The sequence below is a fragment of the Salmo salar genome, chromosome ssa04 (assembly GCF_905237065.1).
Source record: "Salmo salar chromosome ssa04, Ssal_v3.1, whole genome shotgun sequence".
Taxonomy (NCBI): Eukaryota; Metazoa; Chordata; class Actinopteri; order Salmoniformes; family Salmonidae; genus Salmo; species Salmo salar.
This window is the reverse complement of record NC_059445.1, coordinates 20,162,856-20,187,443: the sequence shown is the minus strand read 5'-3', so window position 1 is coordinate 20,187,443 and position 24,588 is coordinate 20,162,856. Positions and strand designations below refer to the sequence as shown.

Below are 24,588 nucleotides of genomic sequence, written 5' to 3'. Positions count from 1 at the left end.
TGTGCCTCCTGTCAAAGCATAGGCGGAAATCCCAGGGGGGGACACAACCCCCCACCCTGGGAAAAAATATGATTTCCCCCCCCAATATATCACTGTAAACATAACTGTAATTTCAATATTAATAAGACGCAATGAAAGCACTTGTGCTGATTATAGACACCTAATAGCACGTTTTTAAGTTTCAAAAGATTGCGACCCCCGCCCTTTTTCTCACAATGGTTTGATCGATGCAGGTACTGTGCATGTGTGGGAATCTGACAGTCTGTCGTTGGTGGCTGACCTCCAGTAAGTAGTTCAAGCAAAGGATATGTTAGCCATTTTTTTACTTCCACCACTCAATACAAGAAAACACATGACCGTCACCAGTCTTCATTTTCACTGCATTAAATTACAGGTCACTCTCTATGTTAGCTGATGTTTGCTTCCTAGCTAGCTAGCTAGCTAGCTACAGTAACATCAACTAGTGTTTGACTCAAATTCAAATAGCTGCAATGAAAGAAGCTAGCAATGTAGTGTACCTTAGCTGGCAAGGTAACAGAGGGTTCGTGTCTACCGTCTGAAAGGCACGTAACTAACGTGAGGTTAATCCAGTCAATCGCACCATAGTGATGTTTTATGTTGGCAGGGTTCCCACACAATAGCTGTATTTGCAGCGCTAGCGCGCAAACATTTGCAAGCTAGCTAGTACCTATTCCATTTATGTGGCGTCGTCAAAGATGGAATCTTTGCTATCGTCAGTTTATTCCAAAGTCAGCATGCAGCTGTAGTGCTTCGACGTCCCTGTGATAAGTTTAGCGATAAACTGAACAGAACTACACTCTATTCTACCGTTGTCTTAAATATATTTAATGGTCTCGTTGCAAAAGCTAAATTGTCGGTAGGGGACTTTGAAGCACCTGTGTGCCGATCTTGGAGTAAACTGACGATAGCAAAGATTATAGCAAACACCACAGAAACGGAATTGGTGCTCGCTACGTCTGCAAATTCAGCTATTGTTGGAAGCCAGACAATATAAACAAACTATATTAAAATTACAAAAGGTTGCAGCATACGTTGTGTAAATGGTGAACTCATACAGCTGCCAACCCTTGTCACTGCAATCCGTTTCACATTTGCTAGCTGACTAGCTAGCTACCTTTTTAGATTGAAACCCATATAGAATGATAGAAATAAATAACCTGCAAACTGTGTGTGTGTTGCCAGCCAGCCAGGTAGAAAAATGGCAGAAAAAAGACTGACATCTGAGTATTTTTCAGTACACCAAAACGCAAAGTAAGAACCCCCTAGTAGCCTAATATCTCAAAGACTAGTTGATAAAATGTTCATAAGAAAGAAGTGAAATGGAAATGTTTCACAATGATGTCATCAGGCAGAGCAGGCAACAGATGGCACACAGACAGCAGAACTGTGGACAGATGGGCAGGGACAGGGAGTCTCGGGTAAGTTTGTTGAGTCTTTGTTTGGCAACATGAAAGGTTCTCTTTTTTTAGACTTGTAAAATAGGGACATAATTGGAAAATGCCATGGATACCCCCACTACACTAGTCAACTTAAACTGGTGACTGAACTAAGATTTGTTTAAAAGGCGATGGTATTGCTGTTGTGATTAATTTTGTAGTTTTGGGTACCGGTAGTTGGGAGTATGGCAAACACCTTATTTATTTTCTAGGAGACAGACTGAGTCAGTGAGGGTGGTGAAAGGGAAAGAGCCAGGGAGAGAGACCTCAGAGGACAGTGTCACAGCCACAGCAGGACCAGGTGTCAACCTTGTTGCCAGCAGCACCAGTGTAGGGGACAGTGGCACAGCATTGTCCAATTACCTCAGTGATGGCACATAACCATATCAGCCACACCCACAATTTATAGAACTGCGTACTCTTGCCAACAGTGTTGACGTTTCAAGAGAGATGGTTTCGCGATTTCCCCTGGCTACATTATAATCCATCAATAAAAGGAGTGTTGTGTTTTCACTGTAGCCAAGGGTTTTCAAGCCAGCCATCTTTTGGCCAAAGAGCGGATGCTGCCTTCATTAGTGCAGGATTTAGGAACTGGAGAAAAGCCATTGAAAAATTCACCGCACATCAAAACTGCCAAACCCACCGCCACTTTGTAACTAACAGCACACCAGCTAAATCCAATCAGTGCCCAGTTATCCAGCGTGTGGGGTAAACAGCAGAAATTACAAAAGCTACCTAGCACTGTATGAGAATGCAACAACATTGATTGACTCCATTGAGACACACTCAAGATGTTTTGCTGGCAAAGCAGTGGATCACTATAGGGCAGAATTATTTTAAGTGTTGGATGGTATGGAGGTTCAGGTTGGCCACCGTTTTGACCAGGACAGTCTAAACGTCCTGCAAAAGTTGGAAAGAGCTCTTCTCACGGGGGAGTTGGATGAGTCTCTAGATCAGTACCCTGAGCTGAACATAGATTCTCTTTCATTGCAGTTGCCTCTCTTTCACAACAAATACCCCTGTAGCTGCAGTGGAGAGGTAGCAGAGGTCCTCAGGAGGCTTCCAGTGGAGGTGCTGGGGTTGGTTGACCAAGTTGAGGTGCTGATCAGAATTTTGTTTGTAGTGCCAGTGTCTTCATCTGAGGCTGAGAGGAGTTTCAGTGCACTCTGCAGGTTAAAGACTTGGCTATGGGCTAGCATGGGCCAAGAGAAACTGAACGGCGTAGTTGTCTGTAATGTACATAAAGACAGACTGGATGGTCTCGAGGGAAAATATCTGCCAGCAATTTGTTGGATCCATTGAAACCCACAAACATGTTCGGATCTTTTGTTCAGTAGTGTGTATAGCAGTGGTTCTCAACCTTTTTGGGGTACTGGAACCCCTGCATATTTTGAGGCAAGGCGGGCAAGGTTTTGAGTGGTCCTCAGGGAGCTCCACCCCTTCTATATTATATGTAAAGTTACTGGAATCCTTGCGCTGAATATGTTCATTCCACTTTTTTATTACGCGGACCCCTTGCAATTACACCAGGGACCACAGACCCCTGTTTGAGAACCCCTGGTGTGTAGTATGATATTTGTTATTTTGTTTAGTAGTTTTCCGTTTTTAGTACATGACAGTACACTTACTAATTATTTATTTGATGTTATTTTAGTTCAAATTGCATACTTTGTGTGACATAGTTGTCCATAGCTGCTGTTTGAAGAGTTGAGACACTGACTGAACAATAAATAAGTATTTTTGAAGGATATTTTGGTTGATTTGTTTGGGTTATTCATTGAAGTAGTTCTTTTGCTTTTAGAACTGTACTTATTGAGTGTTTTGTTCTTGTAAATATATTGTAATAGACTCAGGCACATATTTAATGACTATATAAATGTATCAGAAAAAGTAAAATAAAAAGGTCAATTCAATACGGAGACTTTGATGGTTCTCAATGGAGACTCTTAGATGAGATCACACCATGTTCATTGTATTTACGAAAATTGCACCCAATCCAATCAGTGTACAGTACCATTGCTACCTACTGGCCTTTCTTGGTATTGCTGGTTGTAAATACAAATACCTGCATACATACTGGACTGATAAGGTACACTGCTATAACTATTATTAGTAGTATTATAATTGTTTAGACACTTGAACAAGTTGGGACAACCCTTCAGTTAACTACCTATCAATTAACAAGTAGTGGTAATTATGGTTCCTCAATATACATTTGAACATATTACAACGTAGGCTGTGTTACAGCACTACTTTTGGTGTCCCCCTCAAGAATTGCTCGAGAAAATTTTGTAATTGTCCCCTCCAAAGTTGATATCAGATTTTCGCCCGTGTCAAAGGAGTCATTTATGGAGTCTTGGAAGAAGTCGACATTGCTCTATTGAAGAATGAATCGTGTGGTAAATGGCATGAAGGAGAAGATTTTGACTGTTCTTGGGTTTTTTTATGTGGAGTGTCTCCCTACCCGAGTGCAGCTGGGATGTGTATACTATTCTGTGAGCCTTTATATACTTCTTAATAAACTCAAATGGATACGTTATGCATGTCAAAAGGTTAACAAATGTTTTTTCCAAATTCGAATCACTTCCTGAATTGCAGTAGCGGTGCACGGGTAAAATCAACAGGGAAGCCAATCCAGGGGGGAAAAGCCATATTCAACCTGTGTAATAATTGCGTTGTTTGCTCTATAACCTGTTAGTTCATAGGCCTATATATCACGGTGTCAAGGCATAAGGCCGAGACAATAAGAATAATAAATTCAACCACACCTTTGTTTCATCACAAACCTGGAGAGTAACATCTATCCGGTGAAGTTAACAAAACACATGACCATGCTGGTCAAGCAAGTAAATGTTTCCGACACTGTCGGACTTCTAAACAACTATTGATTTAGAATCACGGAAAGTTACCGCAAATCGCAAAGAAAACAGGAGCTGCCTCCACTATTCCAGCACCATTTAAACTTCAACATAATCTAATCACCTATACTTATGTAGTAGAGTTAAAATGGTTATTCCAGCAAACTTCAAATTATTAGAATAGAACACAACGCAGAACAGAACAATCAGGTTGAGGGTCAGTGGCCAAAAGCCCGCGAACAGGAATATTCCAAGTTCAGACAGAAAGGGGGAGTCAGATCGCCAGGAACTTTACTTTTGGTTTCTAATTTTAATTGTTGCGCTACTGGTGATGCCTGTTGATGTTAGGTAGGCAGCTACAGTAGCTGAATGATGTTAACATCTTCAGGTTTTGTTTCATTAAATGTATTTTATTTTATCTGGGTGCTTACGTCACCTACTAACACCCTGGTACTACCCATAGATCCCGCTCTCCTCAGTCTGAGAAAACACTGAGAGAGAAAGGTACGGGTTGCAGATTACTCCTTTGTAGAAGTCCGTAACGTGAAATAAATAAACGTCCCAAGGTTAATGCTGTAGATATTGTTATAAGGGGATGTGAGACTATCGAAACACGTAACTTTCAGAGTTTTATTGTTGTTATTAATATAGTTACAGAGTGCTAAAAGTGTTGCTAGCTAGCATGACTTTCTTTCTGTGATGCAGACGGCTAGCTGAGCTGCCGACTAGTGATGGTGTTGCATTATGGGGGATGTAGTTTTTGCCCTCTAAGGCGATTTTACGTTGTAACTTGTTTGTGTTGCAGTGGTTTTGTACATGAGTTGTTGTATTTTGCTACTATCAACACTGAAAGCACCTAGCAATGTATTGGGGATGTGAGACAGGATATGTGTTTTACCTTTCTTCATGCTCCTGTGTAGAACAACTTGTCAGGTGGTGCATTGGAGACTGATGTGTTCCTGTCCTGTCTTTTCATAATACTATTGCAGGTATGGTTCTATTGTCTAAGAATTAAGATTATACATTCTTTGTATTAAGGACTGGTTATTTTATACTATACATTATGGCTTTATGTATGAGTGTGATTGTGAGAGTCTGAGAAAACACTGAGAGAGAAAGAACAACTTGTCAGGTGGTGCATTGGAGACTGATGTGTTCCTGTCCTGTCTTTTCATAATACTATTGCAGCAGATCAACATAAAAGCCTAAAAGACAGCCGTGGTGTCGCTCTTCATTTCTTGGTTCTCCTGTGGTGCATAAGAAACCCGCTACACTTAGTATAATAAAGAGACAACTTTAACAAACCAAAAACAATTTAATCCAATCAACGTAAACTAAATATGATGTGGCTGTCCATGGTACTGATTTCGGTGCGTGCGTGCGTTGACTCACCCTACCTGTAGAGAATCGCCAATGCCGCCATCGTCTTTCATGTTGCCTAAACGGTCTATGACTGTCATACAGTAAACACTTTACGTTTCTGTTGTCCTAGGCTACCTGGCTGAAATACTTGCTAACTACCCTAACTTCTTTTCATGGGAGACGATGGACTAGGCCAGCTAGTTAACATTAGCCTACTTATAGCTACATGTTGAACTTCCATCCAAACGTAGTTTTTAAGAGAACAGAGTTGGAGAGACTTGCAATTTCTCTTGAGATACGTTTTATAGCATACCTTTTAGGAGTGGGACGGATTTCAGACGGAGACATATGGGTAATCAATATTGAATTATACGCAATGTAGTAAACTATAGCTTAATCATATTTAAAAAGTAAATTTCCTTGTAAAGAACTGCCCCGTGCTGCTCCACCCATAGCCTATAGCCTACTCTATTGTATTACACACGTACCTGATCTCGCACGTATGGCTACTGAACTTGAAGCAGCAGCAAGAATCATGGCAGCGGACACTTGCACTTTCTCTTGAGCTAGGTTTTGCATATAGCCTATATTTTAGGACGACGATTTGCAGGCAGAGACAAATAAATGGGTAGCCTAATCAATATTTATTGAAAACTAAAAGGTACAACGCTCACTCACCATGGTAGCCTGTGCGCGTCTTTTCCTTTTCAATTGTGATTACATTTTTAGATTGCACCTCGACTCACGTTGGTTAAGGGCCCTTCACTTCTTTCCATTATCAATATTTATTTACAGACACTGTAGTAAACTATAGTCTAATCATATTTAAGTACATTTCCTTGGAAATATAACTACCACTTGATTCCCCCTCTATGCATAGGCAGCCTACTCTATGTCAATGAGACCATACACAAATATAAACGCAACATGCAACAATTTCAAAGATTTTACTGAGTTACAGTTCATAGAAGGAAATCAGTCGATTGAAATAATTTAATTATGCCTTAATCTATGGATTTCACATTGGGGCGCAGCCATGGGCGGGCATTGGTCTGCGGTTATGAGGCCGGTTGGACATACCGCCGAATTCTCTAAAATGATGTTGGAGGCGGCTTATGCTCGATAAATTAACATTAAATTATCTGGCAACAGCTCTGTTGGACATTCCTGCAGTCAGCATGTCAATTGCACACTCCCTCAAAACTTGAGTTGCACCTGTGTAATGATCACGCTGTTTAGTCAGTTTATTGATATGCCACACTGTCAAGTGCGTGGATTATATTGGCGAAGGAGAAATGCTTACAAATAGGGATGTAAACAAATTTGTGCACAACATTTTGGCATACGGTAAATGTATGGGATATTTTATTTCGGCTCATGAAACCGACATGTTGCGTTTATTTTTCAGTATAGGAGGCACGCCCAACTAGGACAGGTAGGCTATTGAACCTCAAGCAGCGAATTCCGAGTGTGAATAATGTGATAAAGATGTACTTTTAATACAATAGGTAGGACTAGGCTAACGCATTGCAAAGCAGAAAGACGACCGTTTCCAAATAATCTGCTGGACCAAAAAAAAGACCTTAAGGTAGTTATTTTTCTGCAATTCTAATTGTAGAATGCTCTGATACTTCCTACGTTTACCTGTCAGTTTTGTGACATCTGGAAAGTAATCCGCGCCGTAGTGCCTGCCCAACGCGGATGACGTCATCACTGAAGCTCGAGATGCTCTGTGCTGTGGCTAGATAAGAAAATGGCTCCAGTTCTGAGTAACCAAATTCCAGCGATTATTTCAGTATGCACGTTACAAAAAAATCCCCGCTAACTCCACCAACTACCGAATTTTGAGGCCAGAGAAAAAAGTGCTAAAAAGATATTTAAAATAGTATTGTGCCAGCTAGGCTGGATGCTATGCGAGAATTGTGACAAACTGACAGGCTCACCTGTCGAACTCATCTTTCTTTTCGAATCCGGAGGACATCAAATAATCTAGAGGTAAGATAAAAATCAATTTCTGAGACATGACATGTAGTATTTTCATATTTTAGTATACGCTTTTCATATTGTGACGTCTGTCATTTTTAAAGATTGCTCAGAACAACCAGCGTATCTCTGAAATGTCAATGGAGCACTGAGCATACCGCAAGCATTTTATTTTCAAAGCCTTTTACATTTAATTCAGCTCGTGTCATGTTAATTTAGATTTTTACGACACGTGGGAAAAGTCACTACAAGAACCTGCACTGCTCTATCAACAGAGCGCGCTGCTTATTATCGGACGTATTAGGTTACGAAATCAGACTTTTTGGATATAATGTTAATGATATGTTCAGTGGCGGTTCTAGACCATTTCAACTGGGGGGGCCAAGCTGGGGCCAGTTGTACTGTTAGAGGGGCCAGTTACATTAGACGTTATTGTTGTCATATCGTTTTCTTCACTGCATTGCAGGCATTAGCAGGCAAAAGACCATGTTCATAATCATCACCGTTGCCACTGTCTAATAACGGATGTAAAAAAAGAATGATAGCAAAAATTTGTTATGTAAAAATGATTTCATACTCCACATTTAGGGGGGCCAAAATTGTTGTCACAGGGGCACTGCCGCCCGCCCCCCCCACTGAGCAAGTTAGAAAATGAAGAATCATATGTCTTGGTAAAAAAATATTTTATAACATGAGGAAGTGAAATTTCAAAACCACAGAGCGTTTAGTGGGTGGACACCCTATAATATGCTAACTCCAGGCTCTAGCCATATGTAAACGTGATTATTGGGGATTCTGTCACCATGAGCCTTAAGACACAACTCAAGGTAGCTAAGGGTAATTTGAACCAAATAGAATTTGCATTTACTATCCCTTTAAATACTCCCAGTTATGACCCCACCCAGTAGGTGGCCGTAATACACCATTTTGGTGTAGTCCGCCGACAAAACCTCAAAGAAGAAGACGTAAACAGAAGTGAGCTGTGACCAAAAACTATTTCCACCTTTGCGATGTTGTTGTCATTTAGACGTTAATTAACACCCTGGAACTCAAAATATTATTAATTTATCTGCACAGCATCGCACACTTACCCCCGGGTATTATTTAATTCGCATTGGAGACAGGACTTGGTTGATAGATGTTATCTAGGTAACGCTAGCTAGCTAGTTGCGAAAGTTACCTAACAATGGTTAACTATATGGTTTTTCACACTCAAATAGCCTCCATTATGGAGGTGCTAGCGAATGCAGCCGTGGCAGAGATCTGTAAACTCGTAGACGACGACTATGCAGTATTTCGTTTGGAAATAACTCAAAGCCAGAAAGAAAACAGGGCATTGCGGAGGAAACTACAGCTACTGGATCTGAAGAAAGTGGCGCGAGAGCGCGTCCTCGCCAGTCGTCTCAGTAGTGTCAAGATCCTCGACCGATACAGAGGAATGACAAGAGGTACATTTTGCATGAGGCTGCGTGGCCTGTTGCCCCATTACCCTCTGCACATGTGCCTTTGTGTTAGTTTTTGGATAGCTTAATTCACCTGATTACTTATCTGTCTTGCAATATAGCGTTGAGCATTGACAGTAGCTAACCTAACCACTTCTTTTCCCCCAATAACTCTCTCTGGTGAAGGACATCTCACTGGAGGCCACGTGAGCTTTGTGAAGCCAGGAGGACACAATACATGGAGAGATGACCAACCAATCACTGTTGATGAGGGGAGTGGAACCTCAACCCAGCATGTTATTGTGATAGAGGTTAGTGTAATAGTCAGAATTACAGTACATTTCAGAAAGGCTCCACTCAGCTATTCACTTGCTTACATGTACATCATTTATCTGCCATAGCGGAGCTTGTGACTTCTCTACGGCATTGTCACCCAATTCTACTCAATACCGTCAATAACCTCCCTCTTCTTGTGTCAGGCTGCAGGTCCTGGGGTCACGCAGGAGAGTTCTGAAGGAGAGGATGACCCACGGTACATCCAAACTGGACAGCCTCCTGTAGCCATGGAGGACACCACCACTGCCCCAGCGGCGCCCAGGACCCAACGCAGCATCACGGTGGTCGGTGGAACACTGAATGCCGTCCTCAAGTCAGAGACAGACACCAAGAATTTAACGGGTCTGGGGCGATTGGGCTGTTCTCCTGCTCTCCGCTTAGAATATTTACTTGATGGTAACCCAAGCCCGAGGATGGATCTGTCCCATCAGGACTTAGAAGACACGTTACAGACTGGCAATGATCCGTCCTGTTCATACGCTGCAGAGATGATACCTGGTGACGTGCCTGTGGGCTTAGCTACACAGACTAATTCAATGAGAGGGGACTGGAACCAGTACAGTAGTAATGTATACTCTGAAGGGTGCCTAAATAAGAAAGGGGAGGTTATAGTGATAGATGAGGTGACTGTGAAAGTGGAGGGTGACGCTCCTCTGACATGGAATGCAGACGAGACTCACTTAGGAGAAGGACACTCACAGGGCAACACCAGTGACTTAGACTACAGGGAAAGCTTAGAGACCAATCTAACTGTCGCAACCCACTCCCCTTTACACAGGCTCAGGGATCACGACCCACTGTCCACGGCACCTTCCGATTCGCAATACCTTTTCGATCATGTATTGAACTCAAAGGATCAAAGGGCCAAGGCATGGGGAAGGGGAGCCACATCAGGCAATAGTAAAGAGAAACGGTTCCTCTGCATGTTCTGTAACAAAGGCTTCAGCTGCTCCCAGAAAGTGGAGATCCACCAGAGGGTCCACACAGGAGAGAAACCATACAGCTGTACCCAGTGTCATATGCGCTTCACCCAGGCTGGTGACCTGAAGAGGCACCAGAGGGTCCACACAGGGGTGAAACCCTTTAGATGTACCCAGTGTCACATGAGCTTCGCCCAGGCTGGCAACCTGAAGAGGCACCAGAGGGTCCACACAGGGGAGAAACCCTACAGCAAACCTCTAGTGTGAGAAGAGGTTCTCCCACCAGCACCAACTGAACATGCACACGGGAGAAAGGCCATTCGCCTGTACGCACTACGGGAAGAGGTTCTCTGAGGGTACACCAGCAGAAAAAACATTCCACGGATTGACCTAGAAATGAACCATTCCACTCGATAGCTTCTGACGTTTAGATCAAACCCTGCATTAAAGACAAAGATAAATGTTAATTGGTGTCAGCAGAAAAGATCCACATATGCATTTGGAATAACATATTTCAGTGTTGAATATTCCTGGGTAGAACATTGCATCCAGACGTGATATAAGCCTAAAAAGTCAGTTTCATGGTGTTTGTACTGTGTAGGATATGATGTTCAACTAACTACTTAATGTTTTTCTCAAGACACTTTTAATGAGAAAATGAATGCAGTTTATCAAGTTCATTCAGATTTTTAGTTGAGACGTGTGGTTTTTATATGGTGTATTTAAAATGTGTATGTTTAATAAACACAAAATGGGACTTTATTCATTGAGACTCTCTTTGGTATAGATCACATCTGATCTCACCTTATTCTTAAAACACCAGGCAGCGCTTTATAACCAATATACATGTAAAAAACAAAAAAGCCATTCGGCATGCTTGAATGGACGCGTTTTTGAATAGCCATTTTTACATGGTCCTTCATATCACCGGATTCTGACACTGTTACATTTAAGATGTTCCATTACCCAAAAGAGGCTTAAATGTTGCTCCCAGGAGGCAGATGAGTTACCCTGCCCTCCTAAGCCATATGAGGCTGTTGTCACCACCCACAACACACGTACGAAGCCGTCGAGTCCCAGAAAATGAGCTGCGAGGCCTTACACACACCCCTCAACACACAGTCAACCATTGGTCAGGTAGTGACCACCCTCACCAGCTGGGACCTGCCCCGTAAGCGAGAAAAGATCAGGAGGGCAGAGCTGTCAAACATATGGCACGCAGCTATACATTTGTTATATAACTTTCTTCTATATATTTTATTGGGGGTGGAGGGGAAACAAATTCATTATACATTAAACTGTTGAAATTATAATTGACTTACATTTACAGTGCATTCAGAAAGTATTCAGACCCCTTGACTTTACACATTTTGTTAAGTTACAGCTTTATTCTAAAATGTAGTAAATCGTTTTTTCCCCTCTCAATCTACACACAATACCCCATAATGACAAAGCAAAAACAGGTTTAGACATTTTTGCACATTTATTAAGAATAAAAAACAGAAATTTATAAATGTGATGAGTATTCAGACCCTTTACTCAGTACTTTGTTGAAGCACCTTTGACAGCGATTACAGCCACGAGTCTACTTGGGTATGACACTACAAGCTTGGCACATCTGTATTTGGGGAGTTTTTCCCATTCTTCACTGCAGATCCTTTCAAGCTCTGCCAGGTTGGATGGGGAGCATCGCTGCACAGCTATTTTCAGGTCTCACCAGAGATGTTCGATCGGGTTCAAGTCCGGGCTCTGGCTGGGCCACAAGGACATTCAGAGACTTGTCCCGAAGCCACTCCTGCGTTGTCTTGGCTGTGTGCTTAGGGTCGTTGTCCTGTTGGAAGGTGAACCTTCGCCCCAGTCGGAGGTCCTGAGAGCTCTGGAGCAGGTTTTCATCAAGGATCTCTGTACTTTGCTCCGTTCAGCTTTCCCTCTCCTGACCAGTCTCCCAGTCCCTGAAAAACATCCCCACAGCATGATGCTGCCGCCACCATGCTCCACAGTGGGGATGGTGCCAGGTTTCCCCCAGACGTGACGCTTGGCATTCAGGTCAAAGGAGTTCAATCTTGGTTTCATCTGACCAGAGAATCTTGTTTCTCATGGTCTTAGGTGCCTTTTGGCAAACTCCAAGCGGGCTGCCATGTCCCTTTTACTGAGGAGTGGCTTCCGCCTGACCACTCTACCATAAAGGCCTGATTGGTGGAGTGCTGCAGAGAAGGTTGTCCTTCTGGAAGATTCTCCCATCTCCACAGAGGAACACTGGAGCTCTGTCATTATGACCATCGGGTTCTTGTTCACCTCAGGTTCTCCACCGATTGCTCGGTTTGGCCAGGCGGCCATCTCTTGGAAGAGTCTTGGTGATTCCAAACTTCTCCCATTTAAGAATGATGGAGGCCACTGTTCTTGGGGACCTTCAATGCTGCAAACATTTTTTGTTACCCTTCCCAGATCTGTGCCTCGACACAATCCTGTCTCGGCGCACTACAGACAATTCCTGTTGGCTCTCCACAGCCAACTGGCCGGTGCTCAGCAGGGTTCCATCCCGAAGGGGTCTCCCCTTTCCCTGGAGAACGGAGCTGTTCTCGACCCAACCAACCAGCCATGGAGATAAGTTACTCGCCGTGGAAGTCAAAGACAGCATCCTCTGGAAACGGGGGTCTCCTTGGAGATGTTGATCCCTGACTGGACACAGACCAGAAACAGCTTTGCCGCCCTGGATCCAGAGGTTCCAGCGCCGCTTTCTTTGGGGTCTTGCCATTCAAGATCGGATCCGGAGGTACCTCCGTCTTTGTCCTCTGTTCTGTCTCCCTCTCCGGTGGCTTCTACCTCAGGTTCAGATCCTCAGAGCTCCCACCCTCATCAGACCGTGAGGCTGCCTGAGAGACCGGCCCATTTGACATTGCCAGCTGTCATGATAGGCAGCTCTATGGTGTGAAACATTTCGGATCCCAAGGCAAAAACCCTGAGCTACCCAGGAGCACGAGTACAGAACATAACAAGGCTGCTTTCGACTGTACTACGACAGATGCAGGGAGCTGACACTGTCGTAGTCCATGTGGGGTCAAACGACATCAGGAGGGCTAGCTCGGAACATCTGAAAATTGATTTTAAAGAACTGATTTTAGCATTAAAAGACTCCAAAAAAATAGCCAATCAGGGGCCACAGAAGGACTTGGGGAAAATTGCAGTTGGCTCAGAACAGGGCAGCACGGCTGGCCCTTAAAAGTACACAGAGCGCTAACATTAATGACATGCATGTCAGTCTCTCATGGCTCAAAGTGAAAGAGAGATTGACTTCCTCATTAGGTACCGAGCTGTCTGTTTAAAGTACAAGCACACAGCTCGGACACCCATGCATACCCCACAAGACATGCCACCAGAGGTCTCTTCACAGTCCCCAAGTCCAGAACAGACTATGGGAGGCGCACAGTACTACATAGAGTAATTGCTACACGGGCCTGAGGACACACACTTAGTGTGTTGTGAATTCTGTAAGCCTTCCCTGTAGCTCAGTTGGTAGAGCATGGTGTTTGCAACACCAGGGTTGTGGGTTCGTTTCCCACGGGGGGCCAGCACAGAAAAAAAAAAAAATGTATGAAATTGTATGAAATGTATGCATTCACTACTGTAAGTCGCTCTGGATAAGAGCGTCTGCTAAATGACTAAAATGTAAATGTAATGAATGTATTGTAATGTAAAATTATATAACCGCCTTAATTTTGCCGGATCCCAGGAAGATTAGCTGCTGCCTTGGCAGGAACTAATTGGGATCCATAATAAATACAAATGGAAACAGGATGTACCTGAGCTAAGGGTCTGAATACTTATGTAAATATGGTATCTTTTTATGGGGTATTGTGTGTAGATTGATGAGTATTTTTTTTTTATTAAATCCATTTTAGAATAAGACTAACGTAACAAAATGTGGAAAAAGTCAAGGGGTCTGAACACTTTTTAGTTTCTTCACTGAAATTAAAGCTAGACATTCAGGGAGCATTGAACATGCTCAAAATGATGGATAGTGGGCTGTCTTTTGCAAATTTTGACAGAAATATACATTTACATAGTATTACATCAACTAACATGTTTGCATAGTACTCATAGCAATCCCTCATTGTCCAATCAGAAGATGCTCCATAGCAGGGTGCTCATATCATATTTCTTGATCCAACATCCTCTCACTCTGTATCTCTTACAGTCAGTAGACATGGAGGATGGGAAGCCTGATCTGCTGCTGGTCAAAGAGGAGACAATAGAAGATGGACCAGAGAGTATTGATCTGCTGAGTGGACTAAAGATGGGGGAGCAAGGTAAGGGATACATACATATAGCCTACATACAGTAATAGATCTTCAAATGGGAATAGTGATGCACATGGCTATTATTATTTATTTATATTTTCTTAATTCATAAAATTAAATCAATACAACTTATGTTTAAATACAAAAACACACATAATGTATGAACTTGACCAGGTAATTGACTAACAAAACTCCATGTAGAATTCTCTGTTATGTTTGTAAAGTCTATTTTGTATCCTCTTCCTGCAAGTGGTTGGCTGGAGGCTAACGGAGGAGGGGACAACTTCACTGAGCAGGCCAGGACCAGCACCAGAAACAGACAGTGGAACACAAAAACATCCAAAACTTAGTCTCCATGACAACAGACTGGCTGAGACGAGGGCGAGGTGTAGATTTGGTCTGCGGGGACGGGGAGGTGTCAGTATGCAGCAGGAGAGAACAGACACAGACTCGGCTAGCGATGCTCCGTCCTGCTCCTATAGTTGTGATTCAGAGAGACTGATGGTGCCTCAGGTTAACCCCCTAACAGGTGCTGCCTTCAGCCTGCCTTCTATAGGATCTATCAACTGGAACATGGACCCTGCGACAACACAGACACTCCCTGGTCTTCGTCAACACACTATATGCCAACAGACACTCCCTGGCCTTCGTCCTCCTCACTTTCTCTTTATGTTAAACCAGACCTCAGACAATGCCAGTGACAACACTAAATGGCTACACAAGACCATTGACAAATGAGAGAAGTAGAGACGGAATCAGTGGCAGTGTTTGTTCTGTGGGAAAGCCTTCAGTTTCACCCCCAAAAAGATGGAGACCCACCAGAGGGTAAAACCCTAAAGCTGTACCCTGGATCACATGCACTTTGCCCAGTCAGGACACCTGAAGAGGCACCACAGGGTCCACAAAGAGGTTCTCCCAGCAGCACCAGCTGAAGATGCACCTGAAGGTCCACATGGGAGAGAGGCCGTTCGTCTTCCCGCAGTGCGTACAGGCGTTCTCAGAGAGGAGCTTCCTCAGGATACACCAGCAGAAAATGCACACAGCCCATGTATAGATTATAGTGATATGTAGTATTAGCTAGTTTAGTATAAAGTGACATGTAATGTAGTACCAGTTAGTTTGTAGTTAATTCTGTTGGTTTTGGATGCAGTAGGGAACTGGATGAGGTGAACTGAAGAAAGAATGAATATGATGAGACAGAGTAGATGATATGGTGATGGTTGGTGTGATGGTGTCTGTAAAAATGCTTCACTGATTAAAAGCGACAACTTTTGTCCTGTTTGATACTGGTGTTTTATAGTGAAATAATGATAGTGCCTTAATTCATGTATACTTGACATGAAGTAGTGAATCTGTGTGTAATATAATGTTGAACCTTTTCCAAAGTACTTTAACATTCATTTTATCTAAGCGAGGGTACTAGATTTACAGAAAAGGTTACCATTGTGAGAACTTATTTTACTTGTCACATATCATTTTGTGCAATAAATGTGATTTGTTTTAATTAAATACGAAACTGACTCTGTGCTGACTGACTTTGTTATTTTTGTATCATTGCAGGGACAGCGTTTGAAAAGAATCAATCCACTGGCTCCATATTGTTAGGTACTTGAATCACAGTGTTAGAAGCTTGACTGTGGTTAACATTTTATAATATCATGTCATGTTTCTGTGTGTACACAGCAAAGAGTTTCTTATATAAACCTTTATGCTTTTCTGTACAGTCTTTGTTTGCAGTCTGCAGTCAATCAAGACCTTCTGATGTCTGGTGTTGCTGGTGGGATAGACCAGAACTCTGAGGTGGCTGGTCACAAAGCCTGGCCCCGGATCAGGACCATGGATCTGGAGCTGTTGCTCTTCCTTCCCGAGTCGGAACCAAGACCCAACCGTGAGGGACAGCGACTCACTGAACAACCTCAGACCTGGTGGTCATCAGAGAGACAGAGGCTCCAGTCAGGGATCCAGTCTGCAGCCCAGACCCTTCTCTTCACAGTCTCAGTGCAGGGATGAAGCAGGGCCTGGTAGAGATAGACCCTCCTGTTCCTATGATACAAACACCACAGTATCCATGATGAACAGAGCAGGTCACCCTGGGCTTCAGCCTTCACAGAGCGTGGTGGGAGACCCCTCTGGTGGTAGTCTTTCTTCTCCTTCAGGGTCCCATTTAATGCCTACTGAAAGGGTTCATAAAAGGGCCTGGACCTGGGTCTAACCTTCCTCAGCTGCCTCAAGGAGAGTCCCTTCAAGTGCAAACTATGTTACAAGAGCTTTTCCTTCCTGAGCAACATTATCAGACATAGGGGTGTCCACAACGGGGACAAATCGTAGCAGTGTGGCTTGAGATGTACACAGGAGATATCTGGGAACCATTCTTTAGCTGTATTTTATAGTTATCATGTGAAGTGTTTTGGGGTAACCCTTTGTTATCTTGTCATTTGTAAATAACTGTTTTTAGAGAGACAGTAAACATAGGCTACAACAAGTAAGTAGCCTTTCACGAACCTTAGCTCATCTACCTGTTTAGCTCATCTCCTGTGTACAAGTGCACCCCCTGGACAAGACGCTAGTCTATTGCAGGGCCTTAGCCCGAATCTAGCTCCTTAATGCTGAGTGCCAAGCGGAGACGCATCAGGGCCCATTTTTATAGTCTTTGGTATGACTCGGCCAGGGATTGAACTCACAACCTTCCAATCTCAGGGCAGACACTCAGGGCAGACACTGACACTGAGTTGATCAGACTATAACAAGGACAGTTTAACATGACTTTACCTCAGTAAGGTAAATATTATTTTCTACTCTATTCTTGCTAACACACTGTTCTTTATAAACACGTCTGCTCACAGCTTAAAAAAAATACTGATCATAGGAGATTTGATGTAAGGTAATTAGCAGTACCGTATTTCAAAGAACAGCACGCACTCCTTTTTCATTTAACTACACCCTTCCAGCTATGACGCCAACCAATAAGATCCTTTCTCTTAAGTAAACGGAAGGGAACAAGGACCTAGAACGATTTCGATGTTATCGTGTTTATTGTTATCTAGACGTTTATTAACACCCTGGAACTCAAAATATGATTAATTTAACTGCACAGCATCACACACTTACCCCAGGTAGTCTTTAATTCGCGCTGGAGACAGGAATTAGTTGATATATGTTATCTAAGTAACGCTAGCTAGCTGCTAACAATGGCTAACTATATGGTTTTTCACACTCAAATAGCCTCCATCATGGAGGAGCTAGCGAATGCAGCCGTGGCAGATATCTGTAAACTCGTAGACGACGACTATGCAGTGTTTCGTTTGGAAATAACTCAAAGCCAGAAAGAAAACAGGGCATTGAGGAGGAAACTACAGCTACTGGATCTGAAGGAGCGGGAAGAGATGACAACGAGAGAGCGCGTTCTCGCCAGTCGTTCTTGTAGTGTCACCATCCTGGACCGATACAGAGGAATGACAAGAGGTACAATCTGAAGAAGGCTGCGGGCCCTGTCGCCCCATTCCCCTCTGCGCATGTGTTCAGATGTGTTACAGAATTGGGTCTTTGTCAGTTTTTGGATAGTATACCATACTTTCCCTGATTACTAGGCTATCTTGGACATATTTTTTTATTTAACCAGCCAGGTCAATTAAGAACAAATTCTTCTTGGACAAAGATTCTTTACCGAATTTCCTATTGTCATACTCAGTTTTAAAAAAGTGATGCATTGAACATAATCAATCAATAAATAGTGAATCAACAAGATATGATAAGTGTTACCTTACTTCCAGTCAGTGGCGGTTCTAGACCATTTCAACTGGAGGAGGCCAAGCTGGGGCCAGTTGTGCTGTTAGAGGGGCCAGGTACATTAGACGTTATTGTTGTCATATCGTTTTCTTCACTGCATTGCTGGCATTAGCAGGCAAAAGACCATGTTCATAATCATCATCGTTGCCACTGTCTAATAACGAATGTAAAAAAAGAATGCTAGCAAAAATGTGTTATGTAAAAATTATTTCATACTCCACATTTAGGGTGGCCACAGGGGGGTCCAAAATTGTTGTCACAGCGGCACTTTTTCACAATTTTCACAATTTTGCAAGCATTAGTTTCAGGCTGTAAATACCAATTAATTGTGTATTACAGGCTTATTAATGAGAATCATTTATTGAATAACATGAAATAGAGTTCTATGGCCACACACACCAGTGGTGGGTTTGTTTGTCGAAATGAGAATGTGGTGGGTTTGTCGTTGAAATAAGAATGCATTAGCAGAAAATAACCCCATACCCTACTGTAACATATGGTGGTGGATCTTTGGTCCCTGGGCCCTTTAAGGTCAACGGCATCATTAACTTTACACAGTTGTAGACAGTGTGAGTAGTGTACAATATAGCGTTGAGCATTGACAGTACCTAACCACCTCTTTTCCTCCAATCACTCTCTCAGGTGAAGGACATCTCACTAGAGGCCACAGGAGCTTTGTGAAGGCCGCGGGACACAATACATGGAGAGATGACCAACCAATCACTGTTGATGAGGGGAGTGGAACCTCAACCCAGCATGTTATCATGATAGAGGTTAGTGTCATAGTGTAACATGAAAAATTACAGTACATCAAATGTGGCCCATTAATTAATTTCAGAAAGGCTCCCCTCAGCTATTCAGTCATGTACATCCTCATTTATCTGCCATAGGGGAGTTTGTGAGACTTCCCTATGACATTGTTATCCAATTCAACTCATGTACCGATAATAACCTCCTCTCTTGTGTCAGTCTGCAGATGCAGAAGCTAGAGGTCCTGGGGTCAAGCAGGAGAGGTCTGAAGGAGAGGTCCCACAACACAGAAGAGACATCGAGATTGGAGCGCTCCCTGTAGCCACGGAGAACCGCACCGCCACACCCCAACCCAGGCCCTGCCGCAGCATCACGGAGGTCAGTAGAACGCAGAACACCGTCTTCAAGTCAGAGACAGACACAGAGACTTTAAACAAAAAGGCTCTTGCACACAGGATCTGACCACAGATCAGACCCTGAGAGACTGGGCAGTCCTCCTGCTCCCAGCTCAGAGTATTTACTTTACGGTAACCCGAGCATGAGGACGATTCAATCCCATTGGGACCCTGACAACATGCCCTTGGGTTTAGAGACACAGACTCTGTCGAGAGAGGACTGGAACCAGTACAATAGTAATGTATAGGATCCAAACAGTGGTGAAATCCTTCATCTGTACCCATTGTCATATGCGCTTTACCAAACTGGCCATCTGAAGAGGCACCAGATGGTTCACACAGGAGAAATCCTACAGCCGCCCCCAGTGTGAGAAGAGGTTCTCCCACCAGCACCATCTGAAAATGTATCTCTAGGTCCACACGGGAGAGAGGCCATTCGCCTGTACGCACTGTGGCTAGAGGTTCTCAGAGAGGTGCTACCTCAGGATACACCAGCAGAAAAACCATTCCACTCTATAACATAAACCACGTTTCCATCCACAGATGAAAATCATGGCAGCTGTGATGGAAACAGGAAGATTCGGTACAATTTTATAATTTGTTTGTTCGACACGGTGGGATCTTTTTGCGTCTGTAAAATAAATTTTGCGAGCAAGGGCGGTGGAAACGCCTATATGTGCAAATGGTGATATAAAAACCATCATATCGAAGTAAACTTGGAGTCACGCGATGATATGGTGTGTGGTCCTCCCACTACGACTCAGGGAAACCATGTGGTTTATTAGGCTACAGATGAAATAACTTAAGAACTTCACATGGTGGTGAAAGTGCACAGTGATCTTGATGCTCATTTTCAAAGAAATATCGAGGGTCTTGATTCTGGTGACATGATGATCGATGCTTGACTTTCGTTTGACAAATACAAATATTCTTGTTCTTTGCCATAATAATCTCATAATGCGGATAGCCTACCTCCACTGTATCTGTGAGCTGTTGGCTAGAGCGCAGGTACCAAGACCAGAGTAGGTACATTTGCTATTTAACGCAATAGTTTGTGACAAAACGGTAGAGTTGAAAATGTGATGGAAACATTGAACTTTTGATGTTTATTCTGTACATGAAAACTTAAGCGAAAAAAGTACATTTTGTGTGCACTACGTCATCAAGCACTGAATTTTATCCGCAACAAGTCCGTTTGGTGGAAACAAACCACTCCGCATATTTTCTTGAAAATCTGTCGTCAATTGAATGGATACCTAGCTATAGAAAGTAACCATTCCACTCGATAGCTTCTGACGTTTAGATCAAACCCTGCATTAAAGACAAAGATTAATTTTCATTGTTGTCAGCAGAAAAAATTGACTGATACATTTGGAATAATGACAGTAACAGAATCAGTGTTGAATATTCCTGGGTAGAATATTGCATGCAGTCATTGTGTGATGTGTATGATGTGTTTCATTACTTCCATTCAACTACTTCATTATATATACTGTATATAAGGCATACAGAATGGGGTCCTAAATTATGGACACTCTTGATAAAGTATAGTATTTTCCCTGATCTTTATCAAGGGTGCCAATAATTTTGCAGTTACATTTGCATATACAGGAATTTGACTCTGTGAAATCGTATAGGACTCAAACGTAGTGGGGATGGGTAAACACTCCATGTTGAAAGTGTGTTTATTATCTGTGTGTACGTACTTGAGGGAGTGTGTCTGTGTAATCTGTATCACCTGCCTCTTCCAGGAGGAGGAGGGTCAGGAGGTGCTTCTGGTGAAGGGGGAGGGTTGTGAGGAGGGTCTGGGGAACCCTGAGGGGAACATGGTCATGGAGGACAACCAGACTACACCTCCTCCTGAACCCACAGAGGAACCAGCTGAGCACCACAGCACCACACACAGTCTCACTGAGGTGAGCCCACTGAACTACTGTCTGAATGGTATTAGGTCAGGGTCTGTATCCACAAAGTGTCTCAGAGGAGGAGTGCTGATCTAAGATATAATTTTATTCATTATGATCTAAAAGGCTAAACTGATCCTAGATCAGCACTCCTACTCTGAGACTCTTTGGCCCAGGTCTTGATTCGTTGTCTTAAGTGCGGGACCATGCCTTTTGAATGATCAAATCATTAGAGTGTCAAGTAATAAAATCAACTAACATGTTTGCATAGTACTCATAGCAATCCATCATTGCCCAATCAGAAGATGCTCCATAGCAGGGTGCTCATATCAGATTTCTTGATCCAACATCCTCTCACTCTGTATCTCTTACAGTCAGTAGACATGGAGGATGGGAAGCCTGATCTGCTGCTAGTCAAAGAGGAGACGATAGAAGATGGACCAGAGAGCATTGATCTGCTGAGTGGACTAAAGATGGGGGAGCAAGGTAAGGGAGAAATACATATAGCCTACATACAGCAATAGATCTTCAATGTGAATAGTGATGCACCTGGTTACTATTCTTTCTTAATTTTCTTCATTCATAAAATGAAATCAATACAACTTATGTTTAGTTACCAAAACACACACATTATAATGTATGAACTTCACCAGGTAATTGACTCAAAACTCTAGATATGGAGAATGATAGAATTCTCTGCCATGTTTGTGAAGTCTATTTTGTAACCTCTTGCTGCAGGTGGTTGGCTGGAGGCTAACAGAGGAGACTGGGCAACCATCTTAGATTTCCAGACCCAGACCGGTGCAGCCAAGGGCCCAGGGGACAACATCACTGAGCAGGCCAGGACCAGAGGCGACATAGTGGTCAGTGGATGGGACAGCGTCCTCAACTCTGGGCTGGGGAACAACAATGTTAACCACAACCAGAAACAGACAGTTGAACACAAAACAACAAACAAACTTAGTCTCCATGACAACAGACTGGCTGAGACCAGGGCGAGGCGTAGATTTGGTCCGCGGGGACGGGGAGGTGTCAATATGCGGCGGGAGAGAACAGACACAGACTCGGCTAGCGATGCTCCGTCCTGCTCCTACAGTTGTGATTCAGAGAGACTGATGGCGCCAGGTGCTGCCTTCAGCCTGCCTTCTATAGGATCTATCAACTGGAACATGGACCCTCCGACAACAGAGACACTTCCTGGCCTTCATCCTCCTCACACTCTCCTAATGTTAAACCAGACCTCAGACAATGCCAGTGCCTCAACACTAAATGGATACACAAGCCCATTGACAAATGACAGTAGTAGTAACTCTATCAGTAGATCCGGTGGAAAAGAGAAGCGCTTCCCGTGTTCATTCTGTGGGAAAGCCTTCAGTTTCCCCAAACAGGTGGAGATCCACCAGAGGATGCACACGGGGGAGAAACCATTCAGCTGCCACCTGTGCCAAGCCAGTTTCTCCGACTCTTCCAACCTGAAGAGGCACCAGAGGATGCACACAGGGGAGAAACCGTTCAGCTGCCACCTGTGCCAGGCCAGTTTCTCCCACTCGTTCAACCTGAAAAGGCACCAGAGGGTCCATACAGGGGAGAAATCCTTCAGCTTCCCCGGTGTGAGAAGAGGTTCTCCCACCAGCACCAGCTGAAGATGTACCTGAAGGTCCACAAGGGAGAGAGGCCGTTTGCCGGTACGCACTGTGGGAAGAGGTTCTCAGAGAGAAGCTACCTCAGGATACACCAACAGGAAATGCACACGGCCCATGTATAGAGTATAGTGACATGTAATGTAGTACTAGTTAGTTTGTAGTTAATTCTGTTGGTTTTGGATGTAGTAGGGGACTGGATGAGGTGAACTGAGGAAAGAATGATTGTGATGAGGCAGAGTAGATGATATGGTGATGGTTGGTGTGATGGTGTCTGTAAAAATGCTTAATTGATGGGTCCAACCCTGACTGCATGTCCCATTATGTTGATACTGGTGTTTTATAGTGAGATAATGAGTGCCTTAATTCACATTTACTTGACATAAAGTAGTGAAGATGTGTGTAATGTTGAACCTTTTCCAAAGTATTCAAACATGTATTTTATTAAAGTGAGGGTACCAGATTTACATTAAGGTAAAGTGTTAGTGAAAAGTACCATGTATCGTTTTGTGCAATAAAAGTACTGAACGTCACGTTATGTGAGTGTATGACCATCTTGTTGACATTAAATACAAAATTGACTCTGTGCTGACTGACATAGTTATTTTTGTATCATTGCAGGGACTGAGTTTCCCTTGTCTCAGTCGAACAAAAAACGTAATACGTAATTATTGAATCAACACAATATGGCTTTTTTTTTTCAATAATAAACTCCAATTGCGCTATAATGTTAGGTACTTGAATCAGTGTTAGAGATGGGCTTGACCGTTGTTAAAACATTTTTTTATATCATGTCATGTTTCTGTGTGTACAGCATAGAGTTTCTAACATACCAAAAACCAGGGATAGATGGCAGTATTTGCGCAAAACTGAAACCGCGAACCACCGCATTCAACCACGGTAAAGTGACCGGGAACATGGATGACTGCAAACAGACCAGCTACAAACTCCGTAAGGCAATCAAAGAAGCAAAAAGTAAGTACAGGGACAAAGTGTAGTTGCAATTCAACGGCTCAGACACAAGACCCACGTGGCAGGGACTGTTAACTCTTAGATGGCTGACAGCCGGACGGCATCCCAAGCCACGTCCTCAGAGCATGCGCAAACCAGCTGGCTGGAGTTTTTACGGACATATTCAATCTGTCTCTATCTTTGTCTGCCGTCCCCACATGCTTCAATTTTTCCACCATTGTTCCTGTACCCAAGCAAGCTAAGGTAACAACTAAATGACTATCGCCCCATAGCATTCACTTCTGTCACCATGAAGTGCTTAGAGAGTCTAGTCAAGGGCCATATCACCACCACCTTACCGCCCCAACAGAACCATGGACGACGCGATCGCCATCGCACTAGAAAAACTGCCCTATCCCACCTGAACAAGAGGAATACTGACTACAGCTCAGCTTTCAACACCATAGTGCCCTCAAAGCTCGTCACCTTGAACTTATCCCTGTGTA

General features: G+C 43.3%; 1 protein-coding gene, 1 long non-coding RNA gene and 1 pseudogene across 2 annotated transcripts; 2 read left to right on the top strand and 1 right to left on the bottom strand.

The window, feature by feature from the left end:
- LOC106602609 (uncharacterized) overlaps positions 1-23,717 on the top strand; it is a 79,777-nt pseudogene extending 56,060 nt beyond the window's left edge.
- LOC106602618 (zinc finger protein 528) lies at positions 8,337-11,120 on the top strand. The gene is made up of 3 exons (XM_014195371.2): positions 8,337-9,108; positions 9,289-9,413; positions 9,582-11,120. Exons 1-3 carry the CDS (start codon positions 8,847-8,849, stop codon positions 10,623-10,625), a joined length of 1,431 nt encoding a protein of 476 aa, XP_014050846.2. The 5' UTR covers positions 8,337-8,846; the 3' UTR covers positions 10,626-11,120.
- On the bottom strand, positions 16,178-18,092 carry LOC123742537 (uncharacterized). Its single transcript, XR_006769715.1, has 2 exons — positions 17,765-18,092; positions 16,178-16,699 (listed from the first exon to the last, which is right to left on the bottom strand). It is a non-coding gene; the product is annotated as an uncharacterized lncRNA (long non-coding RNA).
- Positions 23,718-24,588: the final 871 nt, after the last annotated feature.

Bases quoted from the DNA above. Each gene is read 5' to 3' on its own strand.
- LOC106602618 (XM_014195371.2), top strand. From the start codon at position 8,847: ATGGTTAACTATATGGTTTTTCACACTCAAATAGCCTCCATTATGGAG. The intron at 9,109-9,288 runs GTACATTTTGCA...TCTCTGGTGAAG, and splicing joins ATACAGAGGAATGACAAGAG to GACATCTCACTGGAGGCCAC. The intron at 9,414-9,581 runs GTTAGTGTAATA...TTCTTGTGTCAG, and splicing joins AGCATGTTATTGTGATAGAG to GCTGCAGGTCCTGGGGTCAC.